The sequence below is a fragment of the Zootoca vivipara genome, chromosome 11 (genome assembly GCF_965207765.1).
Source record: "Zootoca vivipara chromosome 11, rZooViv2.hap1.1, whole genome shotgun sequence".
Taxonomy (NCBI): Eukaryota; Metazoa; Chordata; class Lepidosauria; order Squamata; family Lacertidae; genus Zootoca; species Zootoca vivipara.
Genome location: NC_142594.1, coordinates 57009104 through 57021315, shown reverse-complemented (window position 1 = coordinate 57021315; position 12212 = coordinate 57009104). Strand labels below are relative to the sequence as shown.

At 49.1% G+C, this 12212-nt stretch overlaps 1 protein-coding gene across 5 annotated transcripts in view; it reads right to left on the bottom strand.

Moving 5' to 3' along the window:
- KRABD3 (KRAB domain containing 3) overlaps positions 1-12004 on the bottom strand; it is a 51544-nt gene extending 39540 nt beyond the window's left edge. For 4 of the 5 annotated variants that reach the window (XM_060280458.2, XM_088653952.1, XM_060280460.2 and 1 more), the window contains exon 1: positions 11605-12000. In XM_060280458.2, coding sequence (XP_060136441.1) covers positions 11605-11688 — 84 coding nt within the window. In that variant the 5' untranslated portion in view covers positions 11689-12000. Of the gene's footprint in view, positions 1-11604 lie in introns of all 5 variants that reach the window. The other variant, XM_088653954.1, reaches the window with a different exon arrangement.
- Positions 12005-12212: the final 208 nt, after the last annotated feature.

The window sequence follows — 12212 nt, the reverse complement described above, 5'->3', positions numbered from 1 at the left end:
ACATCCTGCCCCATAGCAACATTATGCCTTAGAACAATCTAATAACTGCCGCCTTGTGGATTTTTTACTACGTTCACATTTCCCACAGTCCATGTTTCTTATTTATTCAAGCGATAAAGCCTGATGTGAATGATCTCGCACATCAGTCAATGCATGCAATAGAAGCATTCTGATTCGCATTTACCTCACAGTTTGCAATCCTTCTACTCAGATTCAACTTTTTCCGAGACCCTTTGCTTTTATGAAAAAAAAGCGACATGTCCCTTTCTTACAATTTCTACCGTGTCGCCTCCTTGAATTGGGCGCCGCATGGCTACTCCTGTGTAATCGTGGAGCTTTTTGGCCTGCGGCTTATTGCAAGTCCCCTCCCTCCCTAGTTGCCACCCTTCATCCGAAGGTCCCAGTTTGGGATACAGCATTAAAACGCAGTGTTAAAACAACTGTTATAAGAATTTTAAGGTCTTATATATAAAAAATAAATGTTCATAAATGTACCAAGCAAGCACATGCATAAATGTATAAACTGCATGTCTGAAGCCCCACAGAAAAAAGTCCTGGAACCATTTTGTCTCTCCCAAATGACCTCAAATATTTCTCTGCAAGGTCGAAGGAAATGGGGAGCCTCCCCATTGTCTCTTTGCTCACAAATCCCATCTCAAGGGCACAGTTAAGATATGAAAAGGGTGAGCCTGTGACCTGGAGTCAGGAATTGAGTAGTTATCATAACAAAAGAGTGGCCAGGATGCCCAGGTAATCCAAGCAGGTAACCTGGCAGAAAGGATAAAAACAAGGCACTCAGATTTCTGTTGTAGTCCACCCCTTCTGTGATGTACGTATGATGTATGGAGGGGTGGTCTTGGGCTCCAGGGTGGGCAGTTCAAAAGTCTATTTAAGAGCTTGCACATGGTTTGGGGTTCTCTCCCTGCCTCCTGCATGTGGGGGGAGCACCCTGTTGCAACAGTTTAATAAAGATCAGGTGCAAAGTCTAGCTGCTTTGCTTCTCAATATTCTCTGGTTTGCCTTTGTTATTTTCTCCTACCGATTTATTGTTGTTGTTGTTGTTTAGTCGTGTCCGACTCTTCGTGACCCCATGGACCATAGCACGCCAGGCACTCCTGTCTTGCCCTGCCTCCCGCAGTTTGGTCAAACTCATGTTCGTGGCTTCGAGAACACTGTCCAACCATCTTGTCCTCTGTCGTCCCCTTCTCCTAGTGCCCTCAATCTTTCCCAAAATCTTATGGGTCTTTTCCAGGGAGTCTTCTCTTCTCCTGAGGTGACCAAAGTATTGGAGCCTCAGCTTCACGATCTGTCCTTCCAGTGAGCACTCAGGGCTGATTTCCTTCAGAATGGATAGGTTTGATCTTCTTGCAGTCCATGGGACTCTCAAGAGTCTCCTCCAGCACCATAATTCAAAAGCATCCATTCTTCAGCAATCAGCCTTCTTTATGGTCCAGCTCTCACTTCCATACATCACTACTGGGAAAACCATAGCTTTAACTATACAGACCTTTGTCGGCAAGGAGATGTCTCTGCTTTTTAAGATGCTGTCTAGGTTTGTCATTGCTTTTCTCCTACCGATAGAGAACCTAATAAAGGACTCTGTACGGGCTCTTGGGTACCCCACAAGAAAAAAGGAGCAGTTTTTTCTTATAACACAACCTACAACCACAATAAACGAGCTGAGTCCTAAAAACACGCACCTCAGGGATCAGAAGCCGGGTTCTAGAGGTGTGTCTTAAGTATCCTCTGGAAGCTGTGCAAGGAAGGTGCCAGGTGTATCTCTCTTGGGAGGGAGTAACACAGTTTAGGGGCCGCCACAGAGAAGGCCCTGCCCTGGGGAGGGAGGAGAAATTACCAAGAGGCAGCACCCAAGAGGATCTGTAAGGAAGGGAGATTCTGGAGGACAATGCCTGCATCACTTTGCTTCAGGGAATGAAGCCGACCTGAGCATTCCATTCTCACACAGTTCCATAACTGCCACCTTGGGGAGAGTGTCATTTAATTGGTTCCACAGCAGCAGGGCAAGGCAAAGGAGGCCAGAATGTTTTGCCACGTGAATCAAATCTCTCTCTCTCTCTCTCTTTTAATTCCCTCTCTCTTTTTTTAAAAAAACTTATTTATTTGGTTTTTCAAATTAAAATTTTACAATCACAAACATACAACATAAAAACAAGGTTCCAAAGAATCTCCTGTACTTCCGTCCTCCCCATTGTGGCTCCTATTATTCATCATTTCCTCCTGCATCTTTTATGATAATCCAAATCTTTTACATCTCCTTTGTATCCAAAATTCACCATGAAACTACAAGCGTTATTCAAAGATGACCCAAAGCAACTGTTTAAGGATGAACAAGGAAGAATGACTGGTATGCAGATAACATCACAGGGCTAGAAGATATTAATAATTGGAATATATGCACTGAATGAAATAAAACGTGAATCAAATCTCGATGCAATAATGAGTTGGGCTGGATGACCTATGGGTATCCCTTCCAAGGCAGCTCTGAAATTTCTTTCTCAAATGATGGACTGACTGTGATTGGTTACTAGTTAAACATCTGGCTAGTTCAGAGGACAACCTTGAGCTCGGTTAAGAGCTTTGAGAACTTAAAGAAGGAAAGCCACTTGATCCATGAACAGACCACATCTATTTTGGCCCATTCCAACCTTTTTCTTAAGGCTGACATGGACCATTCATAAGGTAGGGATATTCTTCACAACCGTGAGCAGGGGAGGGCAGTGGGGGAAGTGAAAACAAGTGACAATAATTAACTACAACCTTGTTCACTGTTCCTGCTCAGGCAGCACAGAAAAAGCATTTTGCTTCCTGAAATTCATTTTGATCGTGCAGATCAGGATACAGAATGCAGAATACAGTAACCCAGAGCTTTCCAAACTGTGTGTCACACGACACGTCAGTGCAGTGGTTTTCAGCCAGTGTGCCGGGGCACCCTGGAGTGCCTTGAAATATGGTCAGGGGTGCGGCGGGCAACTCTGGGCTCTGTCCCTCTTTCCTTCCCTCCCTCCTCTAATGCCCTCTCGCGTCTCTGCCTCCCAAAGGCTCGTGTGGCTGTTTGTTGCAGCAGCCCTGGCTACAAACTCCCCAGGCAAATGGTGCCTCTGGGACTGGCTAGGGGGTGCTTCCCAGGCCCCTGTGGGGCAGTGTGAGGAGGCACCTCTCAGGGGGGCAGCTCAGAGACCAGGGGTGGCAGCAGAGGCTGCCCAGAGGACTCCCAAGGAGAGGGGAGAGGAGGCTGAGGGAACCCTCCACAAGGGAGGGTGTTTGAAAAGGGGTGAGAGGCTGCCACCTCTGCAGGCAAGGGGTGGCATAACTGGGCTCCTGAGCCCCACAGGGTGGCACAGAAAGATTGTACTTGGTCAAGGGAGCTATGGACCCCAAAAGGTTGAAAACCTCTGCATTAGTGTGTCGGCTGCAGCATTTCAGTTTGTTGCGGGGCTGGAAAGGGGTTAGTTTAACCTCCGGTTTGCTAGTGAAACTGAATGACTGTGTCATGAAATGATGCATGCTTAAAAAGGCGATCAGCCTTCTTTATGGTCCAGCTCTCACTTCCATACATCACTACTGGGAAAACCATAGCTTGAACTATACGGACCTTTGTCGGCAAGGTGATGTCTCTGCTTTTTAAGATGCTGTCTAGGTTTGTCATTGCTTTTCTCCCAAGAAGCAGGCATCTTTTAATTTTGTGACTGCTGTCACCATCTGCACTGATCAAGGAGCCCAAGAAAGTAAAATCTCTCACTGCCTCCATTTCTTCCCCTTCTATTTGCCAGGAGGTGATGGGACCAGTGACCATGATCTTAGTTTTTTTGATAACCGATAGCCAGGTGAAAAATGTTCCTGGCTCCTGGCTAATTTCGAACACTGCTCCTGTATGGATTTAACCAATGTCTGAGTGGGAGTTTCTTTCACCTGTCCTGAATCTCCCAGCCTTTGGCTTCGCGAGATGTCCACGAGTCACGAGAGGAACTGTCGTCCTGTGAACTTCTATCATGTCACCTGAGCGAGAGCCCCAAAGCCAGGGGGCAAGGCGACAAGATCCGAGCAGACGGGTTCTGCCTTCCTGGCGTGATTAGAGAAGGCAACCTGTTATCAATCAAAATAACAAATGTGTCCTCAAGGACGGAAGGCAGTCGTTGGCAGGCCAATTCTTCCGCGGGCGGTTCTATCCCCACATCATCCCTCCTGACAGGTTCTTAAAGATGCCAGTCAAAATCAGAAGCTTCCCCTGCAGGAAACAATTGCTGGCCCAGATGCTCTGCAGTCCAGGAATTAAGCCAATGGTTGGGAACGTTTCACCGCCCCCTCCCTTCCTGCCCACCTGCATCGGCTGCAGGAAATGGCAGAGCTTTGCCAGGTAAAAGACCACCTGTTGGAAATGTCAGCCCTTTCATAGAGCATCCATCCTTTGAGTGGCAAAGACAGCGGCATTTGGAGGGGCCAGGAGGGAAACAAATTCATCTAATTTATATCATGACAATTGGTTATGGTATCCCCAATTGTCTCGGGGTTATCCTTTTTAAACGGTCTGCAAAGCTTCACCCCAATGTTAGATCCTTTAACAGGGGTCCATAGATCCTGGCACGGCTTGGTAGACACAGGAAGAGCCTGCCGGGTCAGGGCAATGGCCCACCTAGTCCAGTATCCTTTTCTTGGGTCCAGATACACATGGGAAACCTGCAAGATTTGAGCAAATGAGCAGCTCTCCCCTCCTGGGGTTTCTATCCACTGGCTTTCAGAAGCATCGCCTAGGAGCCTTCGACAGCCCTCTCTTCCATGCAGTGTTCGAAATTAGCCAGGCGCGTTTTGCTACTGGCGCAGGTGCCATTGCAACTACGTGGAGATTTCTGGGCGCCAGGCTGGCGAGCACAGTTTAAAAACTTCCGCCTTACTCCATAGATAATTCCGTTTCCATTTCCTCTGTGTGTGTTTCTCCTTCTTGTATACTGGGACAAGTGAACTGCTATAAGAGGAAGCTGGAGACAAGCAGTGTAGTTGCGATTGTAGTGTTGGAAGGGACCCCAAGGGTCATTTAGTCCAACCCCCTGGCAAACAAGACAATCCGTTGTGGTGACTGCAACCTAGATTCAAGCTGACATTGGGTCCCTGGCTTATATACCTGAGTTTCTAACACTGCCTCCATGAATTTGTCTAATCCTTTTTTTTAAGCCATCCATCTTGGTGGCCACCCCTGCCTCCTGTGGGAGGGAGTTCCACAGTTTAACTATTTATTTTATGTCCTGAATCCTCCAGTATTCAGATTCATCCGATGCCCATGCAGGCTAGTGTTAGGAGAGAGGGAGAAAGATTTTCGCTGTTCCACTTTTGCCATACAGAATTCTACAAATTTCTATCGTGTCGCCTCTTACCCGTCATTTCTCTAAACCAGGCATCCCCAAACTGCGGCCCTCCAGATGTTTTGGCCTGCAACTCCCATGATCCCTAGCTAACAGGACCAGTGGTCAGAGATGACGGGAATTGTAGTCCAAAACATCTGGAGGGCCGAAGTTTGGGGGTGCCTGCTCTAAACAGAAAAGCCCCAGTTGCTGAAACCTTTCCTCCCTAGGACAGCCCCCTCCATCCCCTCGATCGTTTTAGTACCCGCCTGCGAGACAGGCAACGCACCGCGATAGCCATGCGCTTCTTAAGACAGCTGCTGCTTGTTTACCATTGCATGTGCCCCCTTCTACAAAAATAAGAATAATACCCCAATTCTACCTTGGAGCCTCTGCAAGCACTCAAGACGCAGCCGGGAGTTTGCTCTATAGCCTAGCGATCGCTTCCCTGGGTGATGCCTGCTGACGTCTCCTTGCCAAGCTCATTTCCCGTCTCCCTGGGGACGGCACACGGCTGATTTGAGAGCTGACGCATCCTGGCACAGCACAGGTAGCATTCTCAGTTCCGAGGAGTCACTTTGCCGAGGTCTTAATTCCAGGAACCTCTTTGGCTCGGCTCCCGGAGCAGCACGTGACAACCGCCAAGGGTGCCCTCGTCACCTAAGGGTGACACCTACCATGCGAAAGATCAGCCAAGGAAATGCGTGTTTTGGTTGCAAGGGGCATAGGATGACAGCCTTTTCTCTCTCCCCCGAGGATCTTAGAAAACCGGGGAGAAATATGCCCCTAAGCCCAGCCCCGCTCTTTGGGGGCAGCGGTGGTCAACAAGTGAGGAAGAGGAGAAATGTCTAGCAGCGGAGTGAACTGTCCACCTCTTTGCAATAATTCAGCAGCAATTCAAGAATGGCTGGATCTGGTCAATAGCCCATCTAGTCCAGCATCCTGTTCTCATAGGGGCCACAGAGAACCCTGCAAACATCTAAGCCCAAGAGATCTCTACCCCACTGGGATTTCCCCACTGGGATTTACAAGAAAGAAGATTCCACCTAAACATTAGGAAGAACTTCCTGACAGTAAGAGCTGTTCGGCAGTGGAATTTGCTACCAAGGAGTGTGGTGGAGTCTCCTTCTTTGGAGGTCTTTAAGGAGAGGCTTGGCAGACATATGTCAAGAATGCTTTGATGGTGTTTCCTTCTCGGCAGGGGGTTGGACTGGATGGCCCTTGTGGTCTCTTCCAACTCTACGATTCTATGATTGCAGAAACAGGTTTCCAGGAACATCACTGCTTCTGTCCGTGGAGCCATCCTGGCTAGTTGCCATCCATAGCCATCTCTTCCTCCACGAATCTGTCTAATCCTCTTTTAAAGCCGTCCAAGTTAGTGGCCATCCCGGCATCCTGTGGGAGGGAGTTCCATAGGCTGCCTGCATGAAGAAGTGCTTTCTCTTATATTGAGTTTTGAATTCAGTTGCACCAGCCATTTATTTATTGCATCTATATCCCAACCTTTCTTCCATAAAGCCCAAAGGTGACACACAGGGTTCCTCTTCCTCCCCATTTTATCCTCACAACAACCCTGTGAGGTAGGCTGGGTTGACAGTGAGTGACTGGCCCATGGCTTCATGGCCGAGTGGGGAATTCGAACTCTGCTCTCCCAGGCCCTAGTCCAACACTCTGACCACTGCACCGCACTGTCCCGTAATTTAACCATTCCAAACCACTCCCAACTCTGAAAAGATCCGCTACAGGCCGCAGGTGATCTCGACAGAAACCTGGGCAGATCTGTTGCTAGCCGTTTCTCGCAAATCAGGAACAGTTACAAGGTGGGGCATAAATAGTTTGCATCAGTCCGGCAGCTGGCAATCTTGAGCCTGGTTAGTCAAAAAGCTGAGCCTTTTGTACACAAACACGCCACAGCCAAGTTTCCCCCATCTGTCGCTCCCCCTTTTTAACAAGCGATTTGTTTTAACAAGAGTAATAAGTTGCGGGGGCAGATCACAAAAGCATCCTGTGAAATTCCCGCGAAATTGTGGATCTGTAATGCCCATTTTAAAGCAACCTTGGAAAAGCTCCAGAATTCAGGTTTTGCAAAGAAGCCAAATGTCCATCACACAAAAACAACTAGGGAAAACTAGCCTCTGTCTTGGTGGGATTCTTTTTTAAAAAAGCAATTTATTAGATTTTTCAAATAAACACATTAAACAAAACAAAACATTCCACAACAAACACCACACACACAGATTTTCTGCCGAGCTTTGACTTCCGTCCCTCCCCTCATCTGGTTTTCTTATCAACTCTTGTCTCGCAGTTCCTTTACTCCTCCTACTTAAAGTCATTTCGTAGGATTTATTTCAATCCTGCAAGTGTCTTTTAAACTTCTACAGTTCCTCTCCATATAGTCCACAAATTTACTCCAGTCTTTTTGGAACCTTGCCTCTCCCTGGTTTCGTATCCTGCTAGTCAGTCTTGCTAATTCCGCATAGTCTATCATTTTTGTCTGCCACTCTTCGATCGTAGGTAACTCCTGAGTTTTCCATTTTTGGGCTAACAAAGTCCTTGCTGTGGTTGTCGCATACATAAATAATACTTGATCTTCTTTTACAATCTCTTGTCCTATATGACCCAATAAAAAAGCCTCCGGTTTTTTGGGAAAGGTATATTTTAAAATCTTTTTCAGTTCATTATATGTCATTTCCCAAAATCTTTTACTTTTTTCGCATGTCCACCACATATGATAAAATTCACCATCCTTCTCTTTACATTTCCAGCATGTTTTACTACTCATCCTATACATCTTGGCTAATTTTACTGGTGTTAAATACCATCTGTACATCATCTTCAAGATATTCTCTTTCAGGGCAGTACATGCAGTAAATTTCAATGTTTGATTCCATTATTTCAACCACGCATCATATTCAATATTATACCCAAAATCTTTTGCCCATTTTATCATCACATCTTTGTCTTGGTGGGATTCTTGCAATCGGAGACACATATTTTGCAGAACCCAACTACTTATGTATGGGAACTGCGGAGAGTCGGGCAACAAAGGAATCAACCCTCCCTGGGGTGAAAGGCTGGAGGTCACCGAGAGGTGACCTGCCTTATTTTTTAACCTAAGAGGGGCTAGGGGTCAAATCTCTCTGGAAGCTGTTTTCTTTGATGGGAGAAAGCGTTTCCTGCAAACTCAAGTGCACAGGCAATGGCTGCGATGAGGCAAAGACTCTCTGTACATGCTCAGACACGCTCTGGCATGTGCTGTAACTGCACATGTTTGCTGATGAAATTGGCTCCCAGGCTACGTTTGGTGGAGTCCAGAACAGGTCAAGGCTTTGACAGCAGGCCTTGGCGTAGCTCAGCCATCCTGCCAAGAAAATGCATGGCGAACCCCAAGAAAACTGTGGTTGCAATTGCTGCACGACACGGGGTTGGACTAGACAACCTAAAGATCCCAATATGCGATGGACTCCTGACTGCAAACATCGTCTGGAAGCCCCAGTAAGTTGTTTTAACCGAGGCTCAAAGCGCTTCCACAGTGAACACGCAAACACTTTTTATCACAAGCACAGGCTTCCATCGTGCGCACTATTGCCTGCCCAGTTGTAGGGCCATCCTCTTCACAGAGGTGAGGTCTGCAATTGTAGCAAACATTCACACAGCCCATTGAACGCTGTTGTTGCGTTTCGAACCTCTTTTGAAAACAAGTAGCTTCCACATGAATCACAAGAACCAGCCCCTTACAGAATCAGAATACTTTTAAAAATGGTATTTAAAATGCCCAGGGCTGTACCCCAGCGCTTCAGGGGCACAAACAAACAGCCCAACCAGTGGAGAAGAGAGCCTATGCCATCTTTCAGAATTACACAGAACTCCTTGTCAGAATCTGCATTCTTCCCAACAACTAATTCTATCCAACTGGGAAACTTGCAAATTCCTACATGCCTAGAATTTGGGTCATTTTTTTAAAAAAAGAAGAAGAAGCAAACACTCCTATACAGTTTGACTGTACCTATTAAAGAGATTCGGCGTTTTCTTCTTAGTTGTACAGTACTGAATCCACACATACGAACAGCATATATTTTAATATATATGCTGCATATATTTTAATATATTTAAATTTGTTCATTGCATTTACTGTGTTTCCCCCTTTTTTTAAAGACGCAGTCATAAAATAAGCCATGGCAGGATTTTAAAGCATTTGCGACATATAAGACATATGGTGCTGGAGGAGACTCTTGAGAGTCCCATGGGGACTGCAAGAAGATCAGACCTCTCCATTCTGAAGGAAATCAGCCCTGAGTGCTCACTGGAAGGACAGATCCTGAAGCTGAGGCTCCAATACTTTGGCCACCTCATGAGAAGAGAAGACTCCCTGGAAAAGACCCTGATGTTGGGAAAGATTGAGGGCACTAGGAGAAGGGGACGTCAGAAGACAAGATGGTTGGACAGTGTTCTCGAAGCTACGAACGTGAGTTTGACCAAACTGCGGGAGGCAGTGCAAGACAGGAGTGCCTGGTGTGCTCAGGTCCATGGGGTCACCAAGAGTCGGACACGAATAAACGACAACAAGACATACCCCGAAAATAAGACATACCTCCATGCCATGAGCAAGGCCGCCAAGTGCCCCAGCCAGCCAGCCAGCCAGCCAGCGGGACCCAGCATGCCGGCTGCGGCCTGCCAGCTCGGGGCCTGGAACCGGCTGTTGCTGCAGTGGCAACGCCCGAGCCAGTGGCCTTGCCTCTGCCTGGCCCAGCCAAGGAAGCCTGCCACCTTGCCACCCAGAACCGGCTGCTGCTGCAGCGCTGAGCAGAACACCTGAGCCAACGGCCTCGCTTCCGCCTGGCCTGGCCAAGGAGGCCATAAGGTAATAAAAATCAAATAAAAAAATAAGACATCCCCTGAAAATAAGACACCGTATGTTTTTTTGAGGAAAAAAGATATAAGACGGTGACTTTAAAAAGGGGAAACACGGTATATGACACGTTTTCCTCCTCAAGAGGTAGTTATTCCCCTCATCAGTTAATCTCCAGAACAACCCTGTGAGGTAGGTTAGGCTGACAGACAGAGGGAATGACTGCCCAAGCTCACCTAGTGAACTTCATCATGGAGTCAGGATTCGAACCCTGGTCTCCCAGGTCCCAGTCTGACATGCTTACCATTATGCCACATGTACTGACTGCGGTGCCAACTGGGGTTTAATCCTTTGGAGACATCCTATACCAAAGAGGCAGTATAGTACAGTGGTTAGAGTGTCAGACTGGGAACTGGGAGCCCAGGGTTCAAATCTCGACTCAGCTGTTAAGCTCACCTGGCCGCTGTCTCTCCGCCTAACCTACTTCCCAGGGTTCTTGTGAGGATAACATGGGGGGGGGGACACATCAGGAGCTATCTATTAGGGATAGCTCAGTTGGCAGAGCATGAGATTCTTAATCTCAAGGTCATGGGTTCGAGCCCCATGTTGGGCAGAAGATTCCTGAATTACAGGGGGTTGGACTGGATGACCCTTGGGGTCCCTTCCAACTCTATGATTCCAGGTCGGTAGTGAAGCATCTCTACCTGGCATGCAGAAGGTCAAACCTTCAATCTCTGAGGGCATCCCCAGGTAAAACTAAGACTCTGAAAAGCTGGCGAACACTTGTTGCCAGCTGGATATGCCTTGCGGTGCTGTTGTGGGGGGCTAATGAGGACTAAGACCTGGCAGGGAGCAGGGTTCAAATCCTACCCCACTTGGCCAGAACGCTCCCTGGGTGCTCCCTTGGGCCACTCGCCTGACCCACATCGCAGGGTTGCGCATCCCCGGCAGCTCCTCGGAAGGAGAAAGCAATGCACGAAATACAGAAGAGGCGACGGAGGTTTTGCAAGGGAAGGAAGGGAGACCCTCTGCAGGTGAGGGATCCCCGTCAGTCTACGGCTTCCAAGCCGGCGCAACAACGCCGAAGTTTCCCCCAGGGCTCGGCTCGGGGAGCAGCGCTGCTCCTCCCGCGGCTCCCCTTCGCCCTCCCGGGTCGCTCTGCCCCCCTATTGGGGACACCCCTCATCTCCCAAGTCCGGAGCGCCGGTGGAAGTTGCATGCATGCATGCATGGCACCGCGTTGCAATTGCATTGCATGGCACTCCATGCAACGTCTTCACGCATGCATTGCCTTGCATGCCTGCAAAGGGGTCTCCCACCCCCGCGGTCAGAAGATGCGTCCCCTCCGGCACGGATGCAGCACTGCAAAATAAAAAATAAAAAAACCCGACGCAGCCATACCTGGGGGGCAGCCTCCGCTTCCGCCGCCGGCGCTCCTCCGCGGGGATCCCCGGGCGGCGACGCGGCTCCGTCGCCGGGCTCCATCCTGCTCGCCGATCTCCGCGGGGGCGCAGGCAGGCTGCGCGGGGTCTGCGCGGAAGAGCCCCTGCCCAGCCACCCGCTCGCCGCTCGTCGCCGCTGCGCTCATTCCATCGCAGCGAGAGCTTCAAACAAAACGCCCGGCGCAAGCCCGGCCCGCCAGGCGACGCTGGGAAACGTAGTTCCGCGCACCCCGCGCGGCCGCGGGAGCCTAAGGGCAAGGGGACTACGGATCCCGGCAGCCCCCGCGCCGCCGCCTCCTCCCGGGGATAGAGGGGGAGAGGCCGGGTGGATGGATGGATGGACGGGTGGGTGAGTGAGTGGCAGTCGTTCAGGCGGCCGCCAAGCCTTGGCCCAGAGCCCGGGATGCGCAGGCAGGAAGGGCCTCCCCGAAGGAGGAGGGAGGCGCAGAGCGGGAGGGATCCCCAGGGGTCATCTAGTCCAACCTCCCCAATGCAAGAGTCAAAGTCAGTGCAGGATTTACGTATAAACCAAACAAGCTATAGCTTAGGGGTCCCCAAAAAACTTGG